This window comes from Danio aesculapii, chromosome 5, assembly GCF_903798145.1.
Source record: "Danio aesculapii chromosome 5, fDanAes4.1, whole genome shotgun sequence".
Taxonomy (NCBI): Eukaryota; Metazoa; Chordata; class Actinopteri; order Cypriniformes; family Danionidae; genus Danio; species Danio aesculapii.
Window position 1 is genome coordinate 25,398,885 of NC_079439.1, and position 27,156 is coordinate 25,426,040.

The following is a 27,156-nucleotide window of genomic DNA, read 5'->3' on the forward strand; positions in this document are numbered from 1 at the left end:
TGGTTAAGGTAGCAAGTGTAGCAAAATCATAGTGAATTTGTGGTTACCATGGTTTAACTAAAATAACTATGTTTTGGGGTTTTGTCGTAAAACCTTAGTTAATTTTTGTGGGGTGTCAGTTTATGATTGATTCGAACTTGCAAACGTTTCTTTACCAGGGCAGATCTCCAACCACCTGCTTGTGCACTTTACCACCATAGGCTACTTTTTCCAATATACTTAATCCACTTGTTTCAGCGTTTACTATCAGGTTTTGCCACGTAGGTCTCCTGGACCGACCGGTCCCGACCGACCAGTGGCTCTAATGATCCTGAAAACTGTTGACGTCATTACGCAGCTGACGTAACCTGACGTACGCCACCTCCCTTGTTCCTTGTATATCCCTCCGCCCTCCGACGCAGTTGTCAAATACCCTGATCTAGTTTGTAAACACTATCGACGGCAGGTTTTCTTGGAGATTTTGAAGATCTCCCAAACCTTGACAATGAAGTTTATGTACAAAGAAGAGCATCCCTTTGAGAAGCGACGGTCCGAGGGGGAGAAAATCAGAAAGAAGTACCCGGACAGAGTGCCTGTAAGTCAGACAAATGAGTTGTTTTTGTTGGGCCCTGCGCTTACAGATAACAGACCTACCGACGAATTACTCCGTGACAACGCTGATTTATAGTGTGAAATCTTGTGAAAATGGCGTATTCGACTAAAAAAAACGTGACGTAATGCCTATATTTGTTTAATTAATAGATTGTTGTTGTGAAGCTGTCCTTCAAATATGAAAGAACTAGCGTTAGCGGCAGTTAACGTTAACGTTAGCTTTTGGAAAAGTGGCATCGTTTAAACTAACCTTACTGTGAATAGAAGATTATAGAAGATGTGTGTGTGTGTGTGTGCAGTGCACACGCGTTTTAATGATAACGGTACGTGTTAATGGGTTAAACATACAAAAACATAACCTGCTTTGTATAAAATTGAATTATATAAATGAGCTGTGGATGTTTTGACTGGGTTAAAAGCAGAATGACTAACGTTACTGTAGAATATGAGGTTTTCTTACATGATACCATGTGGCCTCACACCACTTTATTTTTCAGTTGCATTATGTGTCGTCAGTCAAAATATCAGCAGAGAATCTAGGGGAATGCCCATTACACTTATGTTATTATAGCACTGAAAGATGCTGTTGTTTTCACATGACTGGTACATTATTTTCAGCACTTATTTGTTTTCCGCAGGTTATTGTCGAAAAAGCTCCCAAAGCCAGAATAGGAGATCTGGACAAGAAGAAATACCTCGTCCCGTCTGATCTCACAGGTTAATCTGTTTAAAAATATAGAAACTTTTGTATAATCTTTAAGAGTATTAAAATATGAAAATCTACTTTGACACTTTTTTATTATTATTTCTGAAGTTGGGCAGTTCTACTTCCTTATTCGAAAAAGGATCCACTTGAGGGCTGAAGATGCCCTGTTCTTTTTTGTCAACAATGTCATTCCTCCCACATCAGCCACTATGGGACTGCTCTACCAGGTACACATCTTTGTTTGTTTTAGCCAACCCCTTTGCTATCTGTATGCTTTCATAAGATAATTAAGCATTTCTCTTTGTTTCTCTTTTAGGAGCATCACGAAGAAGACTTTTTCCTTTACATTGCCTACAGTGATGAAAGCGTGTATGGGGACGTTTTGAGAGACGTGTAACCAATTTACTTGCTCCACATTACAGGTCTTTAAAATAAAATGATCAATACGTTAGGCTACTTGAGGTGTACATGTTGAATGCACTTTCATATCCCCCTCCTAGTCTGTTTATGAAATCTTGTTTGTACTCTATGCTGCCTGCATTTTGTTCTTTTCTGCTTAAGAATTCCCCCCTCAGTCTTGCTTTACTAAGATGGACCTAGTAAAATCTTTGCCCTGGTCCGTTTCAGTAAATTTCAGTGGGTTTCATATCCATAAAGGTTTTTTTCAACATTCTACACTTCTCCTTTCACTTTTCCTCATTTTTACTCCGCACCGTCATGCATCACGCAGTTGTGCTACTGCAGTCTAGCTTAGTTTAGATTTTTTTTAGCCACCCAATTTGCACAGACCAAAATCATTTATAATACTGGACTATCATACCATGTAAAGTGTGAATGTGTGTTTGTGTACTGTTGCCAATTATTATTTTAAAATAAGTTGGGATTGCTTTTTGTTTGAATAAACTGTTTAAAAGGTTTCATTTCAGTTGATGTAGATTGAATGTTTATTTGATTTTTATTATTATTAAGGTTCATGAGTTGATTGGCTTTTTTGCACATTTGTATTATGGATTGGTGTTTTTTTTCCTAAAAGCTTTAATTGTAATGGCCACAAATCTTAAGCTTGTCACCATTATAAACCTGATGTGAAACAACAATTGCCTATGTGAGTCTTTGATGGTCTTCATATTTATCATTTAAAAATCGAGAGTATTTGCTATGCATCTTTTTTTTTGTTGTTGTTCAAGAGATAAAAAGTTTTATATCAGATTAAGCATAAAAATAATTTGAAATCATTATGTGTAGCACATCAAGTGTACCTGTAGGGTAAAACATTTTCCTTCGGCTTAGTGACTTTATTTATCAGGAGTCACCACAGCGCAATGATCCGCCAACTTATCCAGCATGTTTTACACAGCGGATGCCCTTAAAGCTGCGACCCAGTATTGGGAAACACCCATACACTCTCACATTCGAACACATACACTACGGCCAATTTAGTCTACTCATTTCACCTGTACCGCATGTCTTTGGACTGTGGGGGAAACCGGAGCACCTGGAGGAAACCCACTGCAACGCGGGGAGAACGTGCAAACTCCACACAGAAATGCCAACTGATTCGAGGCTCGAATCAGCTACCTTCTTGCTGTGAGGTGACAGTGCTAACCACTGAGCCACTGTGCGGCCTCGGGGTAAAACATACAAATGTAAATTGGATTTAGCTTAGATTCATTCATTTTCTTTTCGGCTTATTCCATTTATTAACCAGGGGCCGCCACAGCGGAATGAAACGCCAACTTATCCAGCATATGTTTTGCGCAGTGGTTGCCTTGCCAGCTGCAACCCATCTCTGGGAAACATCCATACACACTCATTTACACACACACTACGGACAATTTAGCTTACCCAATTCACCTGTACCCCATGTCTTTGGACTGTGGGGGAACCGGAGCACCCGGAGGAAACCCATGCGAACACGGGGAGAACATGCAAACCCCACACTGAAATACCAACTGACCCAGCCGAGGCTCAAACCAGCGACCTTCTAGCTGTGAGGCGACTACCCACTGTGCCACCGTGCAACCTCTTATTTTTTGTTGTAAATTAATTTACTAATGAAAACTAATCATTTAAAATGTAGAGATTGCATTAATTTAAAATGTTGAAAAGAAGATTGAGTGATTTAAAAAAAAACAGCAATAGCCTACAAATAAAAATTGATAAAAGTAGAAAGGGTGCATTTCAGGACTTGGGCCCTATGGCTAAAATTGCTTAGGGCCGCAAAATCACTAAATCCGCCCCTGTGCATATTTTGTGCAACATTAACATAAAAAGTTTTTTTTTTAAAAGTCTAAAGATAATATTAAATCAAAATGTTTACAGATATTGTAGATGCTTTATAAACAGAGCCGAATTAAACAGCTGTGGTTGTAAATAACATTTTACTGATTTTAATTATGCCTAATTCAGGGATGCCCAAACAAGGGCCCGCAGGCCAAAGTTGGCCCACAGAAACCTTTGATTTGCCCCGCCATCCCATCCAATACTATCTTGATGCAGCCAGGAAGATTAATGGGGATGGTTTAGAGGTTTTCAATTCAAATGTAATGTAAACTTTTGTTTGTTTGTTTTGTTGTTATAAGTTAACAGAAATTACATGCTTCAATTAAATGGTGTGAATTAATCAGATTTAGATTAAAATGTACAAACTGTCACCCGACAGACAGAGGAAAATCAAGGCAAAGGCAGATTCTGCTTGACTAGTATCTATCATTGAACTCCACTGTGTTATAAATGTGATTATGTTATTATTGCAATAAGTTAGCATCTTAAATGTTTTACTGAATGAGTTCATATGATTTAAAGTTATGTTTTCTATTTACTTGTATAAGCTTATAAAATAAATTAGGAAATTACCCATGGCTACTTTAATGTAGTATAGTTTGGTATATTTACCTTCGGCCCACGGCTCTCAATGATATTTGGCTTTTGGCCTTTTATACAAAGAAGTTAACGGTTTGTACCTCTTTTACTTGCTGTCATCAAGACACGCCCAGCGGAAGTGCACCAAACTGGGTTTCCTGTCCTCTTTATTTTGGTTAATCACTGATATAGTTGTTTATTTTTTTCTTTACGGGAAGCCTTCAGACAAGCTCAGCATACTTTTAATCTCAGAAACGGACAAAAGTGCGTTACATGAAGATTCCAAGAGTTTCATTGCAAGAGTTTTTTTTATTTAGTGCGCTGATTTTGCAAGCTAGCTGACTAAGATGTTACTTGAGCCGTTAGCCTGCTAGCCTGATGGTCAAGCCTGCTAGCCTAATAGTCATGTGTTTATCGATTTTACTGGAAAAAAGAAAATACTGAACTCACTTTCGCTTGTAAAAATTGTCTATTTTCTTTATAAACTATTTTCTTGAACAACTTAGCACAATCGATTATCGAAACACTGAGGTTACTGCAAGCATAGCCAGCTAGCTTGTTAAGTCGTTACAGAGCTAAGCTAATAGGGAGTTTGCTGCATTTTATTGCTTCTCATTACCACATACCCTTTCTTTTAATTCACATTTTGCTCTAACTCGTAGTCTTTTGTTTTTAGAATTGATATGGTAAGTTGGTTTATTAAACAACGTCAGCAAGGCTTGTCAACTTTTTGACAGTTGCCTTTAGTTTGTGTTTGTGACTTGTCAGCCTGAAACACTGTGAAATGACTAAAGTGTGCTGTTCAGCAATAGTAATAATGTTATTGGGTCAGTTATGCGTTTAACAACTGTCATTTAGCAAGGTAAACTGATGAATTGTAAGTGGGGTAAGGGCACTAAAGTGCGAAATTAATCTTAGTGTTGAAAATATAGATGTTAATATGTAACTGTAGGTTGTAATATATGGAGTTTGCATAAAGTATAGTATGATTTTTTTTTTTTTCCTGTTATCTCTACTTCAGCTGGCACCACCAATCCCTACCATCATGCCGGCTCTTCTGGAGAGGCCCAAGCTGTCTAATGCCATGGCACGTGCCTTACACAAGCACATCATGAGAGAGAGGGAGCGCAAGAGGCAAGGTGAGTCCTGGAGTCTGTTGTACAGGGTGTCCGCGGGGTCTTAAAATGTTTTAAAGTTCAACAAACAAAATTTAGGCCTTGAAACATCTTAAATTCACTGACAATTTGACTTGTATGTCTTAGATCATTTTAAACAGGTTTTAATTTTCCATACAGTCACCAGCAATCCATTTCAAGAAACTTTTAACAGACTCCATTTATAACACTGTATTCCAATAGATTGTTTTCCCATGACGTTATTGATGACGTGCAAAATTCAGATGGAAGGCTAAAAGTGGTGATTCTACATAGGAATCACTATCAGAACATACAAATGTTTCTGTTTTCTGAAGCTTATAATTGTTTAAATCGGCCAAAATAAGAAATGCCGAACAGCCCTTTTTAGACTTTCAAAAGTTTTAGCTCATAAAGAGGAGAAAGTTCAAGAAAATTGCTGAAAAATGGAAGAAAAGGCAGCATGTAATCAACATTTTTTTCAATATATCCATGTATACAAACTTTTCTTGAATGCGATATTTCATTTGACAGCACCAATAAAGATTACATACAGGTCTATACAGGAGCTATGTGTATAAATATATTAACGTGTTACATAAAAGTCAGATAAAAACACCACCACACTTATACAAAATCCAGGATGACATAAATAACATACTCTGCCATGGAATCGCTGCAATGAAATCTCTGTGTTGTTTCGCAATAATCCAAGTCTTTACTGGCATTTTGGTGGAATAAACAACCGTAATGTTAACATCGAGATGCGCAGCAGCGGTGAATGTTTGTTGATGGCAAGTTCATCGACAGAACAAAAAGAAATGCAACCCTTCCAACAAAACTAGACAGTTATTATTGTGGAGCACTTTTTCCACCTTACAAAAATAAATAAATAATAATGTGGACTTGCGCTTTTGTATGCTTTCATCTGTTATTTCGTGATGTCTGGAAGATATCCGCATGGGGAATAAACTATACTTATTTATAATAAACATGTTTTTGAAACCACATAGTGAAGTGCATAATGTGTTTAACTCTTTTGTTAGTGAATTCTACAGAATACTGTAGTATAGTAAACTGATGAACTGTAATAGATACTGTTAGTGTTAACTGTGGTGTATTGTGATTGCATAGAAAACTGAAGCCTAATGATTAATTTATGACTACAGTTGTGTTGTACCACAGCAACAATATAATTACTACGACAGTTTAATTAGAGTAATAATCTATAGTATGCATCCAACACTGTAGCATTTACTATAGTATTTTTCCATGTAACGTAATTATACAGTATGTACCGCATCGATGACAGGCAAATATATCAGTTCAGTAGAAAACTCGGCCCTCTTGCCCAGGATCATGCCCAACATATGTGGTTATTTTCTCTTTATATCTCCTTTGAAATATGGTATACATCACAAAAATACAGACTTTTCTCTGTCTTCCATTCGTTTTTTTTACTTCCTGCCCTCCATCTGAATTATGCGCGTCACCAGAGCCACATGATTAAAAACAACCTATATGATTTAATTATCTTCCTCACAATAAGATTTGTACGTTCTCTATGTGTTTGTAGACCACATGTGGTGAGGACACTGATGTGGACAGACTGTTGTACATGTAGTTTGTAAAACTTGTAAAAGAAAAGTTATATATAAAAGGTGTATGTACACAACTAAGTAAAAATCCTATGGGTTTAGTTCTGTATAAGTCTGAAATTTCATTCAGAATGGTCTTAAAAGGGTCTTAGAAAGTCTTAACTTTGACTTTGTGAAACCTGTAGAAACCCAGGTTGTATGTATACTTTTTTTTACTACAAATGTTGATATTGATCGTATGTACAGAGATGTATAAAGTGCCAGAGACCCAGACTTAAGTAAAAGTACAAGTGCTCTATCAAAAAAGTGACTTGAGTAGAAGTTGAAGTGCTCTTTAAGCACCATACTTAAGCGGAAGTACTAAAGTATTCAACATTTTTCGTACTTAAGTATTGCAAGTAGTTTAATAACAGAGATAATAGTTTGCATATGTTGCTAGTTCTACATTTCAAAGATGTCTTTTTGTTCATAATTGTCTATTGTTTATCTCAGAGGAGGAAGAGGTTGACAAAATGATGGAACAGAAGTTAAAAGAAGAGGAGGAGAGGAAAAGGAAAAAGGAGATGGAGGAGAGGATGTCCTTAGAGGAGACTAAAGAGCAAGTGAGTCTGTATAATTGGCTCATTTTAACATTGGGAGTTATTTGCAGATATCGTAGCAGGATTATTGTTCAGGGGTCCTCGGCAAGCCTTTATTTCTCTCGTTCTGTCTTCAGATTATGAAGATGGGAGTGAAGCTGCAGGGCCTTCAAGAGGAGAAGCACCAGCTTTTCCTGCAGCTGAAGAAAGTTCTACATGAAGAGGAGAAAAGACGTCGGAAAGAACAGAGGTGAATATAAAAAAAACACACTACATACAGCTGAATTATTAGCCCTCCTATGAAATTTGAATTGCTTTTTAAATATTTTCAAGAGCCGTTTAATGTTTTAAACACATTTTAAATAATAACAATTTAATAACTAATTTAATTGTTTTTGACGTGATTACATTAAATAATGTCACTAGTTATTTTGCAAAATACTTGTATTTAGCTTAATGTGCAATTTAAAGGTGTAACTAGGTTAATTATGTTAACTAGGCAAGTTTGGTTAAGTAGGCAAGTCATTGGACAACAGTGGTTTGTTCTGTAGCCAATAAAAACTAAATTTTTAATGGCTTAATAATATTGACCTTTTATTGACAATATTGACAATTTGAACAAAAAGAACCAAGACTTTCTCCAGAAGAAAAATATAATAGGAATTACTGTGAAAAATGTTCTTGCGCTGTTAAACATCACTTGGGAGATATTTATATAACAATAAAAATTTCACAAGAGGGCAATGGAGAAAAAAAAACATATAAAATTTCAGAGGAGAGCAAAGGAGGAAAAATAGAAGAACACTGAAAAATTATTGTGTAGTTTTGCGTTTGAGTAAAATACGTAATTTAAACAAAAAAAAAAATCTTTTTAAACAAAAAAGAAAGATGTTATATTTTTATAATACACATGTACTTTCAGACTACACAGTACCAGTGTTTTAACTTAAAGAGAGGTAGGAAATCAGTACTTGGTGGAATAATCCAGATTTACAATCACAAGAAATTAAGGCACCATTTACACAAATATGTTTTAGTCTTAAAAGGCGTTTGAGAATGAAAACAATCTGCATCCACACTTTCGTTTCTGAAAAGATTTCCGACCACACTACACCTCTGAAAACACGCATCATGTGCCCACACACACACAGACACACACACACACACACACACACACACACACACACACACACACACACTCTATCATGCGCTGCAGCGTATGCACATGTCACACCTCCCTATATGAGAGCAGCGCACGTCGGACATTTCATCAATGATTTTCCACTGGATTTCATCTCACTATAGTTTTCAGATGTCTCTGTTTTCCCTCATCCACACTGACACAGAGCAGCAACGGTTTAAAATGAAAATGTTTTCAGGGCTCGAAACGGTAGTGTTGACCGAAGGCGCAACTATAGCAAAACTAATGCATTTTAAAACTAAAACGTATTAGTGTAAACAGGGCCTAAAACATTTCTTATTCTTTTTTTTTTTGCTCAAAAGTGTTTTTATTGAACATGCTAGATATGAAACATGTAGTACAAATAGCTTTTAAAATTTTTTTTTTTTAACACAACAAATAAACAAAACCCATCACACACATATACTTTTAGGTTTCATAAAAAAATATATGAATAAATATTTAATAATATTAAGTAAAATATATTTTACTCCTATAGAAAAGAAAAGGAAAAAGTAAATGAATAAAAAAAACATGGAAAGGTTCTACTCTTCTAAAATAACTGAATGGTCCATCTTCTTTGTGATCTAAACAGGTTAAACATTGGTTATTCTGATCAACTCTACTTTTCTGAAATAAAACATGCTCTAAATGACTTTATTAAACTGCAAGAAATGTTACTTTTAAATGAATCAAACAACTAATATACAATTCTTTTGTTTGATTACAGTGACATGACAACCCTGACTTCAGCGACATACCAGGCAAACATGGCCATCCACCCTAGCCAGCATATTCTCAGCATGCAAGGTGACCATTATTTATCATCTGTAGTGTCGTTTAGACTAAGGTCCCTTTAAGGCAAGTCATTTCACTCCATCTTTGAAACGCCTCTCGGGCAGTATGCTCAGGCATTCTGTTTGAATGGGGAAACATGAAACTCTCCAAAGTTACTTGCCAAGCTCACGATTAAATTTTATATTATGAATAACCAATAAAATTAAACAACAACTCTGTCTTTAGTTTCATTTCTAAATGTTCGTATCACACAAATTCTGCAGAAACTCACGTCTGGTCCGAGACCCTCCCCCAGAGAATTGTCATTCCATATCGATCGCTGATTGGCTCCTGTACTAGAAGGCGGGCTTTATTCACCATATAGAGATAGCTGATTGCCTCCTTTACTAGAAGGCGGGGTTTCATTCGCCTAATTTACAGTTACACTTTTCCTCATTTAAAAAGTATGCGAGTGACATGTCTTGTGTATTCTGTAGTCTTTGTTTAGACTATTTGCTTTGTTTTTTTTTGTTTTTTTTATTGCCTTGACTTCCTTTTGCTCCATCCTTGTTTCCCATCAGCGGGTCAGGTGAGTCATGGCCGTCCAGCTGCTCTGCTTGGGGAGCGCAGCAAACAGCTCTTCCAGTCTCCGGTCATTCCTGTGAGTCAATGTAGATGAAACTATTTGTGCCTGCAATTTTCAAACCTATGTACATTTAGTATTGAGTCACCTGGTTCAGTTTAGTCTCACAGTTGTTTTATATGTTGTTGTTGATCTGTGTGCTTGTCTTTCACCGCTGCCCAAAGGCACGTCATTTCCAGTCTCAGCCAGGATTTAGTGCAGGCGGATCAGAGCATGGCCAATATTCGGGAGCGCAGCCAGGTCACAGTCCGTATGGAGTCACCCAGACGCAGCATACATCACCTTTTGCTTCCAGTCAGCCTGTGCCAGCCAACTATGCCAGTAGTTCACAACTTAGAGGTGCCTTGCTTGTATCATTTGTGGTGTTTTTTGTTGTTTTATGAGAACATGGTATGAATTTGGGATGTTATGTCTTTCTATTTCAAGGTGCATCAGCATTCCAGACCATGCAGTACCTGCCCCATCAGCAGCAAGGCTATGCAGTTCACAGTCACTTTACCTCTCAGCCAGGTGTGTGTGTGTATAGCAGAAGCTGGAAAACTTTAACGCATCAAGTGGCCAACACTTTTCTATCTGTGTGTGGAATTTTGTATACCATTGTTATGACCTTCTCTCAAGTCTAGGGGTTTTGTTCAGAGGTGTAACAAAGAAGATTAAAATTGTTGGTAAATAATATTGAATTAGAACAAAAAATTAGATGTGGAGAAAACACTTCAATCTTCAGCCCCAGAGTGAAGAGTCAGGACAACAACATATCTGAATGTAATACACTGAAAGTTCAATGCAAAGGGAGACATTGGCTTTTATAGCGTTAGCTTAGCAAAGCCTGCTGCGAATCAAGTTTGGTGACTACAAAAAAGTACATCCAGGCTAGTGAGATCACAAACACTTCAGGTTACACACCATGCGCACACACCCCACACAGCAAAGGCACGTGGCCAGAGGTGCTGTAATGTTATGGCATAGGAAGCTAAAATGCTGTCCAAACGCTGCTATTTCCACAGATCTTCTTCTGTTTCTGTATTTGGGCTTCCAAAGGACATTACACAAAGAGAGAAGTGCTTACAGTTTATTTTAACGATGGATTCTAAATATTAGAATTCTAAAAACACATAGCTAGCATTTGACAAAGGACAGCTTCCAGAATCTCTCCCAGTTCAGTGCTGGATTCAGTTAAAACTCCCCCAACCATAATAGAAAAAGCTGTGGATTGTGAGCCACAACCTGTAAGTATTTTTATTTGTTAATTATCATGCTTCGTTTCTAGCGTTAAGGGTATGTTGCAGCAAGGATGTAAACAAGGATGTAAACAACAGCAAATGCTGTTTGGCACAATTAACAATTTAGCTACAAATTCATATTCTTCACCAGTGCTGCTGTGTCTCTTTGCCGATGCTTTCCCTGCGTTCTACATCTCAGATAACAAACTCACAAAAGAACGTTTCATATTATTTAAACATGCTTATTCTGAATATGTGTGAAAGACACTTGTCAGATTTTATTTTAAAGAGCAGGCGTGAGGTTCAGCTGTGTCCTCTGTGTCATTTTCTTACTGATTCAGGCACAAACTGACTGACAGTATTTATACAGCAGAGGCAAAGTGCGTGCTTGTAGGGCTGTGATGCTTTTTCTGGTGACGTTGAGCCAATCCACGAATCGCAGCACATTATGTTAGCTGACCAATCAGAGCCTCTTGAGGGCGGGCCTTTCGGAGGAACTAGGATGTATGACAGTCATTTTCATGTTAGCTGTATATAATTAAAGTAAGATATATGAAAAAATAACATGGTTTTTCTTCAAGTGAAGCATGAGCACACATTGCTTTGCATTTTATAAACACAACCAAGCCTTAAACATACACTCTGGACCACCTCTTTAATAGAAATATTGGAACTTTAACAAAAACTGAATGTCAAACTGAGTGAGTATTGCCTAAAACAACAAACAAAAAGCAGCTCCAAAATATCCATCATTTACAGCTTTAAAATCTTTAAAAAAAAAAAACTGCAATCAATTTTTCTATTGTTTATGTGGCAGTAATTATGCCATTGCTGGCATGGGTGCCACAGGTTTATAAACCCTGTGCTACAGAATTCTTTTGAAATCAAATATTTATTTAAACATTAGTTTGAAGTAAAATAATATTTACTGTTGCAGTTACAGCTTTAGGTACGTTACCTACACTAATAAAATGAAGCGTATGCAAATAACTTTAGAGAAGAAAAATATGCCGTAAGAATAAAATAAAACTCTACACTCGTTAAACTTTTCAAATTAATGTCAACATTTTAGCAGCAAGATTTAAATCATGATCTATGATCTTCAATTGGTTAACAAGCTTATTGAAAGCAGTGAAACAAAAACTGGACCTACCCCACAATTTAAAACATCAGGTCATTTTGGTTTGGTTTATGATCATTTTTAAGTATTAACCAAACCCTCTAGGATTTTGTGATTCCACAATCTCTTAATTTAACCCAAAATCCAGCAAATGTCAAATATTTGAGAATTATTATTTTTTTTTAAATGCCGCTGACTTTTTTTTTACACAGTTCAAATTCCAGCCATGCCAGAGCGTCATCTGCTTAGTCATTCAAAACAAACAAGGTCATGCGAGTTGTATCACTCACTAAACTTCTTCATATTGTGTATATATGCATCCTGTTGTCATAGGAGTAGCCCTCTCTCTCTGTCACACACACACACACACACACACACACACACACACACTGTAAGCATACAGTACATGCTCTGCAAAATGTCCACGAATGTGTTTACAGCAGCTTTAGGGGTAAACTGTAGTTTCTCTCAGTGCTTTCTTTATATAAATTATAAAAATCAACGATTCTCAAGGTCAACATTTATAAAGAAATAATGTACTTCTGTCTAATTTTCACAGCAATACAATAAAAGAAATGCAGAGATATTTGCTTCAAATTTAATAAAAACTCACCACATAATCAGTCATTTAGTTGCAAAAAATCTGATCTTTTTTTGTTTGCAAAATCCTTGAGGGACTGATTAACAAGCCTTTGTGACTACGCCATCACTATATGTACCCCAACATGCCTTTAAATGCTTTGTAAGTAATACAATGTTAAATGGGTATGGGTGGGGAACTCAGTCAGACAGTATTTATGGGGTGGTAATATTTCCTCTGTCAGCTTTTTGGCTGACAACTTCACAAACCCCTTGTTTTCCATCTTTCTTCCTAGGCTACATCCCTAGCGCTGGGATTCCCCTTCAGAAACAGCTGGAACATGCTAACCAGCAGTCCGGCTTCACAGACTCTGTAAGTGGAGTTGGTCAGGAAGTGCATTTCTTTCAAACTACATCAGCTCAGTGGAGGGATTCAGCTGTGTTTGTGTAATTAAATTAAAGCATGATTCCCATTGATGTTTTCAGAGTCCCCTGAGGCCCATGCACCCACAGGCTCTTCATGTCAGCGCTGCGAGTTTGCTGTCCACTCCTCCTATTGCTGTGCAGATTCCTCCTGGCAAGGTCAGAGCCACAACCACCGCATGAAATCTGTATTAACACAGACTTGATTCTGCATCATTGCAAATATCAGGCTTTGCTGTACTATAATTGCTTTAATATGAAGAGGATTAAAATACATGCTTTGTATTGCTCTTGTAGTCCGTTCAACATTTTAAAAATCTTTCCTGTGTTCTTTTATACAGTCTGGCATATCTTATACACATTCGCAAAGGCCAGCGTCTCCAGGTGCATTTTCCCATGGAACGCCCTCACAGCAAGCACATGCAGTGAGTTTATTTAAACTATGTCTTGTATTTATGTTCGTTTATTCACTGCTGTTCAAAGGTTTCGAATAAGTGAGGTATTTTAATTCAGCAAGGTCGCAGTAAATGGTTAAGAAATCTAAACTTTTTACAAAGGATTTCTATTAAAAAAATAAAAAACAACTGGAGTAATGGCTACTTAAAATTCTGCTTAGCCTAGGAATCATTTTATTTATCACATTTAATATGTTTTAAAGAGGAACATTAATTTAAAATTGTAATAAATTAAATATTTTTCAAAATAAGAAAACTAAAAAAATATTTAATTTATTATAATTTTAAATAAATGTTCCTTTTTAAAACATCTTAAATGTGATAAATTATTCCTAAGCAGTCTAAGCTGAATTTTAAGTAGCTATTACTTAGTTTTTTTGTTTTTTAAAAATGTTTCTTCATAAATATAGCTCTCTTCTATTGACTTTTTTTTTTTTTTTACCTTGGCCATTTTCTCCACACCATGAAAATCTTACCAACCTTATAAGTTTGAATGATAGTATTTTTGATATCGGACTGAGAAAGTCTAAATTAATAATGTTTTTTGATGAACCATTATTGCTGGTAGAATTTAGTATTTGATTGATATACAGGGCTGTGGAAAGTGTTAGGCCACTAGTATTTTCACCAAAAAAAAAAAGGTTTAAAGTCAGTTATTCTATATTTTTCTGTCACATGTCAGTGTGAAATATAAAGTTACCTGAAAACCAATGGGCCAAGTGTACCAAGTGTTTTAAATGCAAAGTGTGGTCACACGAGATGTTGATGTAGTTAATTAAATGAATTGATAAAATGTATTTATGTATTATTTTTGAAAGCATCCTCATTGTACAGCATTTTTACACATGTGTAAGATAGCTTTGCAGGTGTTTTTTTTTTTTTTTTTTTTTTTGAAGCATCTTAGAGATTTTGTCAAAGTTCTTCTGGATTTAGTTTGTTCTGTTTCTCTGGAATGTCATTCAAGACAAACTGGATGATGATCAGATCTCTGTGTAGAGCACTGGCTGTTGGCAGACTTCTTGTGCAGAAAATAATCTCACTGTATAATTACAATTCATGACAAAAATAATGTTTGGAAATGGAAATTGATTTTTCAAACTGGCAAAAATATAGAAGTAACCAACTTCACTAGTATCCTTACTAAAAATACATTTATTTCCATTTCCAAACATTATTTATGGTCATTAGGGTTTCTCTCAGTGCTTCCTTTTTCCTATAAATAGCAAAAATCAATGATTCTCAAGGTCAACATTTATAAAGAAATAAGGTATGTATATTTGTCTAGTTTTCACAGCAGTACAACAACCAAAAAAATTGAAGAGCAAATTTGTTGTAAATTTAATAAAAACTCACCACATAGTCATTTAGTTGCATAAAAGATGATCTTTTTTGTGATTAACAAGCCTTTGTGACTACATCATTACTATACTGTATATACCCCAAACAGGCTTAAAATATAGAAATAACCAACTTCATTAGTATTTTTACTTAAAAAAAAAAAAAAAAGAAAAAGGTTTACACAAGGTGTCTGCCAACAGCCAGTGCTCCACACAGAGATCTGATCTGCTCATCATCCAGTCTGTCTTGAATGACATTCCAGAGAAACAGAACAAACTGAGACAAACTAAATCCAGAAGAATTCTGACAACAGAAGATGCTTCAAAAACCCACCTGCACATCTACAGTACTGTTCAAAGTTTTGGGCATGTGTGTAAAAATGCTGTAAAATGAGGATGATAAAAATAATGCATAAATACATTTTATCAATTAACTTCATTAACTAAATCAACATTTGGTATGACAACACTTTGCATTTACAACACTTGGTAAACTTGCCCATATAGTTTCTCAGGTAGCTTTATATTTCAAACTGACATATGACAAAAACAGAAAAACAACCGACTTTAAACTTTTTTTTGTGTAAATACTAGTGGCCTAACACTTTTGCACAGCACTGTATGCATGTATAAAGGAAGTGCAGTGCTTCCCACACATAGTCTTTACTTGAGCGGGCTGCCCAGGTATATTAACGGCTACCCAAGTATATTTTAGTGACACATTTTCTTTGACTATTATTATCATCATTTTACACTTTTTTTTTTTTTTTCTTTTTTTTTGTATCTGCCCAATATAAACAAACACCAATTGATTAAGCAGTGGAAAATCTTCTGCTCATTTACCGCATGAACTGTCAACACTCCCACAGATAAGGCTCACATGCTCTGCAGACCCACAGAGACGTGCCTTAAAAAATTCGGCCAGCCCGGGGTTCTAAATCTCCTAAAATGTCAGGGATTCAACTTTTGCTTTTGCTTTCTAAATCTCCTATGCATTTTTGCATGAACTTTTCACTTAAGCCTTCTTTCACTTGGCTTGTCTCAAGAGTGAGAGAAACATTAAATAATTTATTTTTTTAAACTAAATGAAAACTTTATATACTCAGAGGATGAAATGACTGGTCCAAACTGGCTGCTAATAATATATATATACACTATTAGTAATGGTTAATCTACACATTTGGTTAATCTACACGTTTTAATCTTGTAATTATAATACTTTTTTGAGATATTGTCTGTTTTTATTCCCTTTTCTGTCATTTATTTCTCATTTATTTTATTAATTTAATGATGTTAATATATTACATAAGCTATTTTATATACATATCTAAAATGCTTTGGCATTCAAGTTTACTTTGAACCTGAAAGAAAGAGAGAAGCAGAGTTTACCTGTCAAAGGGTGCACAAGGCTCCAGAATAGCATAAAAGTACGAGAAATTGTGGATTTCTTTTTTATTTCAACAGTCTTTTTTTACTCATCGAAAATAATAAATACAATTATTGTTCAATTTAATTTATGTTTGTCATTATATAGTAATCTATCTTTGTCATGTGGGTAAATGGTGGGTAAAAACAAGTATATTTCAAACCTTTAGAAAGCACTGAAGTGACTTTATTTTGTTTCTCCTTTTGCTCTATAGGCTACATTTCAAAGCTCCTCTCAAGCAACCCCTCGCCACGCCTACCTCTCTCACAGCCAATCAGGGCAGAGGTTTTACCACCATGGCAAATAGCCATCCATTTCAGTCCAATGCAGAATGTTGGGGTAGAAGAAAAGATTCGCCACTTACACTTTGCAGCCTTTTTTGGCATCATTGTGTTACAACGTAGAACACATGACTATTACTGTCACATCCCAATCGTTTTTCTCTCTCTTAGATCTGCCTTTGTAACAGGGTTTATTTTAACATTACAGTGAGATGTGTCTGAATGTTTCTTTTATTCATTTGACAACAGCTGTGCCAACATTAGTCATATTAAATACTACCACAACATAAGTTAAATCGGCCTTTATACCTGAACTGAACAATGCAGAAATGTGTTCAGAGACTATAATTTCATCTTCTTGAAAGTCTACAAGAGCTAAAAGTTGCTAAGCCTTATTTCAGTTTGTGGAAGTACTTCTAACTGAACTGGAATATGGATTAGGGGTGGGGATTATTATGCATATCATTCCCTCATAGCAAACTAACGGTAAGAGGGCCGTGGTTAAAATAATGTGTCTGAAGCCGACAAACTAAAGCAAATGTTCAGATTTTGAAGATTACCGAAACACTTTTTAAATTAATCGTTCACCTAAAGAATAACAACGTGCGCTAACAAAACAAACATTGTAAATATTGATTTGACAAGGACTCCCACTCAGGGCCATCTATAACTTGCATTAACATTGGTGAATGCAGAGGAAAGCTGCCACAGGAAAATAATATTTTCATATGATTTTAAATTGTAAATGTAATGTTTTAAGCCAACCAACTGAATTTCACAAAAGTGCACATGAAGTAAACATTTTATTAATCTGTTTAAGGAGCTTCTTCAAATAGTATTAAATGGTTGTGTAGAAAACTTGTTTTTTGATTGTCGTTTTTATAGTTGTTTGTAGTCTGTTTGAGGAGTCACTTAATTGAATGATTATAGTATGACCAGACATTGTGTGATGGTTATAGTATGACCTGACATTGGGTAAGGGTTATAGTACGACTTGACATTGAATAGGATTTGATATTTTCTGTCAGTAACTCGGCAACGACTCAATTTAGATCTTTTTAGCTCAGATTAGATACAGTGCTCAGCATATATAAGTACACCCCTCACAAATCTCTCTTTTAAATTTATATCTTTAATAGGAAGCTATACAATATTATATTTGTGCATACACATTATATGAGTCAGTACTGAAGCCAAATCTGGAGCTTATCTAACAAAATAACTTACGATAACGGTCCAAAAACTAGTACACCCAAATTTATATGTTAGAGAAAAATATTAGATACAAATTAAAATTAAAATTTAATTATTAATTAAAAGTCAAAAGAAGCAAAAAAAAAGAGAAATTTTGTTGAAATTTTGTAAATTTTTCTAAATATGTTTGGTGACTAAAATATTATTTTAATAAATATATGTTTATTAAAATTGTTTAAATGCACTAAAATACATAATATTCATTTTCAAAATGGGGTTTACTCTATTATGCTGAGCACTGTATGTTCATTTTGTAGGCCGTGCCTTGAGTACTGGTGAACATCCCTCAATTTTTTGTTGATTCTGTATTTTCCTATGAGTTTTAGCAATCATTTAAAAGACACTTCCACTCACTGTCAACACTGCCTATTAATGCAGATATTCAAGATTTTTATTTGCCAAACCACGTATTATTTATACTCTGTTGAAGTCAGAATTATTAGCCCCCCTTTGAATTTTTTTTTCTTTTTTAAATATTTCCCAAATGATGTTTAACAGAGCAAGGACATTTTCACAGCATGTCTGATAATATTTTTTCTTCTGGAGAAAGTCTTATTTGTCTGATTTTGGCTAGAAAAAAAGCAGTTTTTAATTTTGCATAAAACTAATTTATGGTCAAAATTATTAGCCCCTTTAAGCTATATTTTTTCGCCAGTCTACAGAACAAACCATCATAATACAATAAAATTGGCTAATTACTATAACCTGCCTAGTTAACCTAATTGACCTGGTTAAGCCTTTAAATGTCACTTTAAACTGTATAGAAGTGTCTTGAACAAGATCTAGTCAAATATTATTTACTGTCATCATGGCAAAGATAAAATAAATCAGTTATTAGAAATGAGTTATTAAAACTATTATGTTTAGAAATGTGTTGAAAATAATCTTCTCTCTGTTAAACAGAAATTGCGGAAAAAATTTTATGGGGGCGCTAATGATTCAGACTTCAACTGCATACATACATACATACATACATACATACATGCTATATAACAAGCAGTGAAATGTGAGGTCAACTCCATAGATTGTGCAATATTTATAAACTATAGACAAAAATAATAATAAAATAAAGACAGTTTTGTAACATGAAGATTGTAAAGTTTTGACAAAATATAATACATTAAAACAGGAATGTACAAGTGATGAATCTGCTGAGTTATGCAAGTTATAAATGAATTTGAAAATGACTCCTTCAACAACAAAATGCAGAAAAGTGCTGTGTGTCCTGATAATGTCAAGTATTGGGTGTGGTGGTTTTAATGTTAATGACCTGTAGATGATGGAGATGTTAATAGTTTAGGAGCTCAGTGGCCTGAGGGGAGAAAATCTCACCAGACTGTACAGATGCACTTCCCAAAATTGCAGCAGGGTGAATATGGTGTTACCAAAATTATCCTTGATGGTTTTTGTGGCTCAGTTTTGTATTTTTATAATCTGACAATTGCATGACCATAAATCAGAGCATTTAGGCATAAATGTTGTCCAGACAATTTGCTGAAGTTCAATCTGAGCATCAGAATGAGGAAGGAGATTTATATGACTTTGACCAGATTGGTTTGAGTTGATAGAAAGCCAACTATAACTCTAATAGCCATGGTATTCAACCGAGGTCCGCAGGAGATCTGGGAACATACAACATCCAACTTCAGATGAGATATTATTATATTTGTATATCTTTGCCTTATGAAATATGTATGAAAACGGGCCGTTTTTTAATCTTATATATATATATATATATTTATTTATTTATTTATTTATAAATAACATTTGGGATCATTAACATGTACATCCTAGCAGGTTTTGATTGGCCACTCTTCTTAGTGAGATGAAACCAACAATATTTTTAAAACGGTTTTAAACTAATTTTAAAACAGCTTGCTATATTTTCTATAAACTGTATGTGGGACTCTTATTTTGAAAACAGGACAGGCATTAAGCAGCTGATGCATGTATGCATTACATCAGAGCAGGATAGACTAATCTTAAACAATGTAAGACTTATTCTTGATGTTTTGCCATACACAAGAGCTCAATCCACATCAGTTTTTGTTTTTCTTAATTTCAGTAAGTTTCATTTTATTCTTAAATTCTTTAGTACTTTTGGTCTTAATATTTTAATAATGCAATTAAAACTGTGTACAGTAATGCCAATGTCAAATCTCTGAAGCGTAAACCAAGATGAAAAGCCATTAGTCCCACGCACTCATGAGGATAAGCAGGCCAGCGCAGAAACACCATTGGAAATACTGGAGTAAAATAAATTTAAATACGTTAAAGAAAAAAATGTAATCAAATGCAGTGTTTCGTGTACATTCTGAGACACACTTTATATCGTATATCATACAAACAATGAAGATCGTTGCTTTTTACAGAAAACAAACCTTAAACGCGCCGATTTTGTAACGGCGTCAAGTTCACCGGAAGCGCTTAACCCAGGTTACTGACAAATTAAAAGTCCCTCTGCATGTACCCTATTACTGTTACAATAGGTAACAGTTTATAATCAAGTCCCATTAGTAAATGTTAGTTAATGGTATAAAATCAACAGTGAGAAAAATCTAGATTTATTAGAGTTACTATGCTAATAATGGAGCTGTGTCTGGATGGTTTAATCACAGTTATTGCACAAAACACAAAACTTTACTTACATATTCGGATACTCCTATACTTGCAAAAACAGCTATAAGCAATGAGAAGAAACATAAGAGACTCTTTTGACAGAGAGTTCAAAGAGGTCAAAGATGACGTTCTAAAGTGGGTCAGTTTTCTGCTGACAATAAAAGAAGAAATGGTCCAGATGACACTTCTATCCAACTATTACAACCGAAAGCCTGCGAGCTTTGTCTTCAGAGGAAGATATTCTTTGCCAACTAGGAGCTATGGCCTTGGAGGACCAGACCCTTGGAAGACTGCCCGAATGCAGATGTAAGAGAGGAAAATATCATTACTTTTCCTTCAGCTTAGTCCCTTTATTCATCAGGGGTCGCCACAGCGGAATGAACCACCAACTTATCCAGCATATGTTTTACACAGCGGATGCCCTTCCAGCTGCAACCCAGTACTGGGATACATCCATACACACTCATTCACACACATAAACTATGGCCGATTTAGTTTATTCAATTCACCTATAATGCATATCTTTGGACTGTGGGAGCACCCAGAGGAAACCCACTAGAACACGTGAAGAATGTGCAAACTCCACACGGAAATGCCAAGTGACCCTGCCGGGACTCAAACCAGCAACCTTCTTGCTGTGAGGCAACAGTGTTAACCACTGAGCCACCATGTCACACTTTTTTGAGATATACTCAAGTATATCAAACACTGATTATTGCTTTGCTATGTATTTACTCAGAACATAAAGGGATTTTACTCTCTGTATTATTATTTTTAGATATACTCAAGCTAATCGAACACTGATAGCTCAAAACATTAAAGGCACAAAAAGGCTTGAATACTGTATTAAAGGCTGGGACATCCAAACTAGCAGCGCGCTTAAACAGACTTCTGTAAGTCTCAACAGAGAATAAAGTAAAGGATTTTCGTTTTGTTCTTGTATTTGTTTTTATTCTTCTTTTTCACTGGATTTATTTTAATAATAAAAGTGTATTTTCATTCATTTTCTTCCTGGTGCAGACATTGGCTTCATTCGCAGAACCCATCAAGATACCTTGTGGGAAGGTATAAATCTAATTAACCTTTGAAAGACAATACAAAAGATGGTCCTAAACAAAACTCTAATTCAGAAATATAGTGAATACATTAGCTGTCCGTAGCCAAGTTCATTTTCAGTCCGTTTTAGCAGTTTAAAACAGCTCATCAAAATAAACATTCTGGGGGAGTTTGTTTTTCCTCCTAAACACTTTTGAGCTACCATTGGTCCATGGCAATTACATCATGAATGGGTGTGTTCATGAAATCAGCCTTTTTCAATATGCGGTTTCTTCTCCCTGATTAGTTTCTTATTCCATGAGGTCAAACAGGAAAACAACATTCAAAACAACAACACTAGCCACACTGGGTGGGCGAGAAGCAGGGCTGTTTCAGATGTATCCACACCTGATTCATAGGGGGTCATAAACTGGATGAGAAACACTTATGGCACATCTTTTCTATGAGTGTCCGCACACCAGCGGTGCCATTTGGTGTTTTCAAATAGAAAACAATGTAAAGATGTGGTGAGCTGCGGTAATGCTCCTTATGGAGAAAGCTGTGTCAAGTTCATTTATTTATAGAGCACATTTAAAAACAGTGCTGACCCAAGTGCTGTACATAAGTCAAAGTAAAATAAAAAGAAGAATATGAAAACATATAAATAAGCCATGAGAAATGACTGAATAATTTAAAAATGAAGCTGTAGAAAGGACTCTAAAATAATTTTAGAAAGCTAATCTAAATGGATACATTTTTAAAATCGATAGTGATGGAGCCATTCTATTCTCAAGAGGCAAAGTGTTCCATAACAGAGGACCCGCCACAGAGAAAGCTTTATCCCCTCTACATTTCAGTCTGGATTGAGGAACTAACAGAAGATTTTGATCTAAAAGATCTTACGGGAATGTAAAAATGCAAAACTCTGAGAGGTAAGTTGGGGCTAGATTGTGAAGGGTTTTAAATACTAGTAATAGCACTTTAAAATCAAATCTGAATTGGATGTGCAGCCAATGGAAGCCCCTTAAAAGAGGAGTAATGTGGTCATATTTCCTACTATTACAAATAAATCTAGCAGCATCAATTTAGACTAACTGAAGGCGAGAAATTTGTGATTTTGAAATGCCACAGTAAAGTGAATTGCAGTAGTCTAACTGTGACATAATAAAAGCGTGGACAGCCTCAGACAGGTTTTGTCAGATGTTTATGAAACTGTTCTTCTCCCTCAGTCACCATTGTGGTGTTTAGGGTTACATGTGAGCAGCGTGATACAGCTACAACCACGCCTACTTGAAGTGTTTGCTGTGTTAGTGTTGAAGTGTCTAAGAAAGCAGTGTACTGTCAGTAAACCTTTTCGATCAACTTCATTTTAAGTGTACCAGGGCCTTTAACCAATTAAGTGTCCAGGCATTTGATTATTACTATTATGTACACCACTGCAAATACAATGTTAATATTCTTAAAGGGCACCTAGGTTAGCCCTTTTTTCAGATTTAATATAAGTCTTTTGTGTCTCCAGAATGTGTCTGTAAAGTTTCAGCTCAAAACACACATCAGATTTTTTATTATACCTTTTATTAAATTCCTATTTATACATTTTTGCACTGGGTGGCTGTTTTGGTGTACTGCTCCTTTAAGGCCAGTCCTCCCCGCCCACTGTTTCTATGTGCCTTTCTGCGTGCCTTAATCTCCTCCCTCGGCAGAGTCAGATAACAGACAGACTTAAAGGAAGCAGATCTCACGTAGCGTTTGTGAGAAATACTACAGTAAGAACTTTACCAATGAGTATTTGTTGTGCAGTTGCATCGCAGGGTCACACGAAGTTCACGCGCGCACACACACTTCGCAGTAGACACACCATGAGACACACACACAGACACAGACAGAGTGCCCGTTTAGCTTTGCACTCTTTTTGCACGCAAATGTGACAGGATACAGGTTAATCTCCTCTGCTGTATGAATATCTGTTATGTTAATGTACAAAATAAACCTGATTTAACGTCCACAAACTGGGATTGAAGCGTCTTCTTTTATAATTGTTCTGACACGCGGCTGTGCTGATAAAGTGAATCTGAAGTAAATTGCTGTACTTCATTACACACGTGCACTGTTTTAAAACATTTTAAACATGTGAAACTCACTCTTGATCACATTTGATGATGATTGATGATCCTAAAAAACTGAACAGACCTTTTATTCTCAGTTGCTTTGTGCACGTCTGGTCTTGTTGATATGATTATACTTGTGACTACCAAGACATGTTAATACGCGCAGCTGTCAATCAATTCGGTGTGTGGGGGGACCGCACTCCTACGTAAAGTTGCGGTCGATCTGAAAACCGCTCCAGTTGGTCCACTGTTTTTTATGTTGCTAAATTGAAAAAAAAGCACTGGGTGTGTTTACTGCACATATGTCTGTCCAAACAGCTTGAAAAGTAGATTTTTCACCATAGGTGCCCTTTAAAATACTCTAAACATTTTGAATTCATTCTGTAAATATTTTTAGCATCTTTGTTATCAATATATATTAAATAATTGAATATCTGCATACGTCTGTTTTAGAGTACGTCATGGTGTGTGAGAGGCAGCCACTGACTAGAGCCAGGAGCATGAGAGCAGAGCTCATATTCAAATAACGTACAAACAGGCCTTTTATTTTCAAAACCAATTCCTATTGGGTTGTAAATGGACATGTATAACTGTTTCTGGAGATTTTTTGCTCTTACCCAAGCCTCAGATATTCAATGTAGATTTCAGAGAACAACAAATTGCAACAGATTGCAACATATTTTACATATTGTGAATTCTACGGCACCTTGAACCAAATTTTTTTTTTTTTTAAATTGCATCATTATTCACTCATCCTCATGTTGTCCCACAAAAGAAGCCAGGTTTGGCATGACATGAGTAAATAAATAAAGACTGAATCATACTATAATGCAAGGGAGTTGAAAAAGAGCTTTGTAAAAAAAAAAAAAGCGGGAAAGTACATGTGTGTGTGTGTGTGTGTGTGTGTGTGTGTGTGTGTGTCTGTGTGTGTGTGTGTGTGTGTGAGCAAGATAAATTTAGCTTGTGATTCACCTCCAGACAGTCTTCTTTGTTCTGCGGTCTCTTAACTGTTTTCCTTCTTGTAGAAGGCTGTAGAAGACATTAACCAAGCGTCGTCTTCTTCTTTAAAAATAATATTAATAATCAAAAGCTAAAAACCACTTCAAGGTCTCATTCAGTCCTTTGGGTTAACTTTGTGTGTGCTCACTGAATAACTCATTCGTCACTGATTTAAGCTGCATCATATCTGCCGGCTCACAAAAAAGTTCCATTTCAGTCTGGCTAATTACAGAAACAACAAAACCCTCAAAGCTCATTTCGAGACTAAATCAAAAGTGAAACTACTGCCTCATCAGCCATCACACCCAGCAAAAGATTAAGTGAAATCACCAAAGCATTGTGTTTATGTTTTTAGAGTGTGAAGTGTGATGCTGTGTCAGTTATTTAAATTTGGACAGTGACGTAGGAGGCAACATGTGACAAAACAAGCGGGAAAACTAAAAAAAAAAAACAGAAGAGAAGTGCAAGCTTGGTGCAAAATAAGAAAAACAAGTATAAACAAGACATTACAATTAAAGCACATTTGGTCTTCATCATTTTCGATTAGAAATATGAAATGGCAGTGAAATGATGATGAGATACAATGAGATTTTGTATGCAGGTCAGCCACTGGTGAGACAGCAGGGCGGAAGTTGACGATGCAGTTTAAGCCAGTATGACAAGGGAGGAGGGGAGCAGAGAGAGACAGACAGAAACAGACAAAACCTCTATTGGATTCATGAAGATAGAGCTTCTTTATAAAAAGTGAAATAATCCAAATTCTTGGAACATTTCTTATTAAAACCTTTTTTAATTTATTTTGTGCGTGTTTTGAAACAGGATGAGTCAACATGAAATTACAGTGGCAGCGAATGAATGAATGGGTTTGGCTCTTCATCTCATGGAAGAAAAATACAATGTTTGTGCTATTTTCGAGTTCTTTCTTTCTGTAAATCAAGTAAGTGACAATATCAGTGACAATTTTAATATAATGCTCAATATTGTTTTGTGACAGTCTAAGATTGAGTTGTGAAAATGTTACAGGTTGTTAGTCAATTGTTCAAAAAAATGGTAAAAATATAATACTTTATTATTTTCGAGTATTTTCGAAGGTATGCCGTTTATCCGTATGTTCAAAAAGGCGTCTGAAAACTATTGGTTGTCCTTCGACCCCCCTTTATGACGTTTTTGGCTCTTATTTGCCACCTTTACTGCAAAAACTAATGTAGCCGCCTTTCTTTCTCAAACTGAGCAAAATTGAGGATATTCACGTTTCGTAAATCGTACGTTAATTTGGAGATGGAACCTTCATATCCTTCGACGTCGAATTCGGGATTTGAAAAGTTTATTTCTAGTAATGGGACTGAAGCTACAACCTTTTACAACAGGTGGGTGACAAGGTAGCTGATCTGCAGAAGCTTTGCATTGCAGAAATGTTTTTATTTATATCAAATCCGGTGTAAAACATTTAAATTTAGCATTTATTTCAATTGTACGTATATTTCTAGGGTTGTTTTATTGTGTTTTTAAACTAGTTATCCTCAGCTTGGGCAAGAATTGCCTGTTTGCTAAATGCTAAGTAACATGTGGCCATGATTAGAGCTGTGATAACACAAAATACACTAAGTAAAATCTCAGATTTACCTCGGAATTATAATTTTTAGCAATTTTTGATAGCAGCTTTTTAAATTTTCTAATTATATATGCATTGTGGCAAACGTGTGTTGTTCACGGATGCATGTGGTTTTATAATAGGTACTTCATCTCGTTTCATTTTGATTTAAGCAAGTTATGAATCGGTTATTTTCTTATATATTAAAGTCCTCCAGACTTTGATTTGTAATTTTGTGCTATTTAGTTAACTACAAATAAGAAGTGCACTTTCGAGAATAAATGGATTCATGTTAATGTGGTGTAAGTGTTTATGATTTGTTGTAACCATTATTGAAATACAACTTAGCATTTTTATGTTTAATACCGATGTTTGGACGAATTGAATGCGTTATGGTAATAATTTTACAGACTATAATTTTTGATATTCTAAATACACTGTGAAAAGCAAAGTCAATGCTGTTAATGAAAACATATGTTAACATCACAACAAATTTACACAAAAATATGTTTCCTGTAAATGTACGTTTCTGGCTGTATTTTATAAACAGATTTAAAAGGTTCGAAAAGGTCTGTTGAGACATCAAAACATTTGTGGCTTTACATTTGCTTGAATAATAGGCAAAATAGAGCTAGCATAAC

At 35.5% G+C, this 27,156-nt stretch overlaps 2 protein-coding genes across 3 annotated transcripts; both read left to right on the forward strand.

The window, feature by feature from the left end:
- Positions 1-370: 370 nt before the first annotated feature.
- On the forward strand, positions 371-2,220 carry gabarapa (GABA(A) receptor-associated protein a). The gene is made up of 4 exons (XM_056457710.1): positions 371-574; positions 1,230-1,308; positions 1,406-1,524; positions 1,614-2,220. Exons 1-4 carry the CDS (start codon positions 485-487, stop codon positions 1,692-1,694), a joined length of 369 nt encoding a protein of 122 aa, XP_056313685.1. The 5' UTR covers positions 371-484; the 3' UTR covers positions 1,695-2,220.
- A 2,082-nt stretch (positions 2,221-4,302) lies between these two features.
- On the forward strand, positions 4,303-17,767 carry gps2 (G protein pathway suppressor 2). Of its 2 annotated transcripts, none has more exons than XM_056457712.1 (12): positions 4,303-4,423; positions 5,181-5,298; positions 7,383-7,492; positions 7,606-7,718; positions 9,379-9,458; positions 10,007-10,086; positions 10,233-10,407; positions 10,495-10,578; positions 13,284-13,360; positions 13,474-13,569; positions 13,752-13,835; positions 16,843-17,767. In XM_056457712.1, exons 2-12 carry the CDS (start codon positions 5,205-5,207, stop codon positions 16,933-16,935), a joined length of 1,086 nt encoding a protein of 361 aa, XP_056313687.1. In that variant the 5' UTR covers positions 4,303-4,423; positions 5,181-5,204; the 3' UTR covers positions 16,936-17,767. The 2 variants fall into 2 exon arrangements, with proteins under 2 accessions (XP_056313687.1, XP_056313686.1); XM_056457711.1 differs by lacking the exon at positions 4,303-4,423 and adding an exon at positions 4,455-4,845.
- Positions 17,768-27,156: the final 9,389 nt, after the last annotated feature.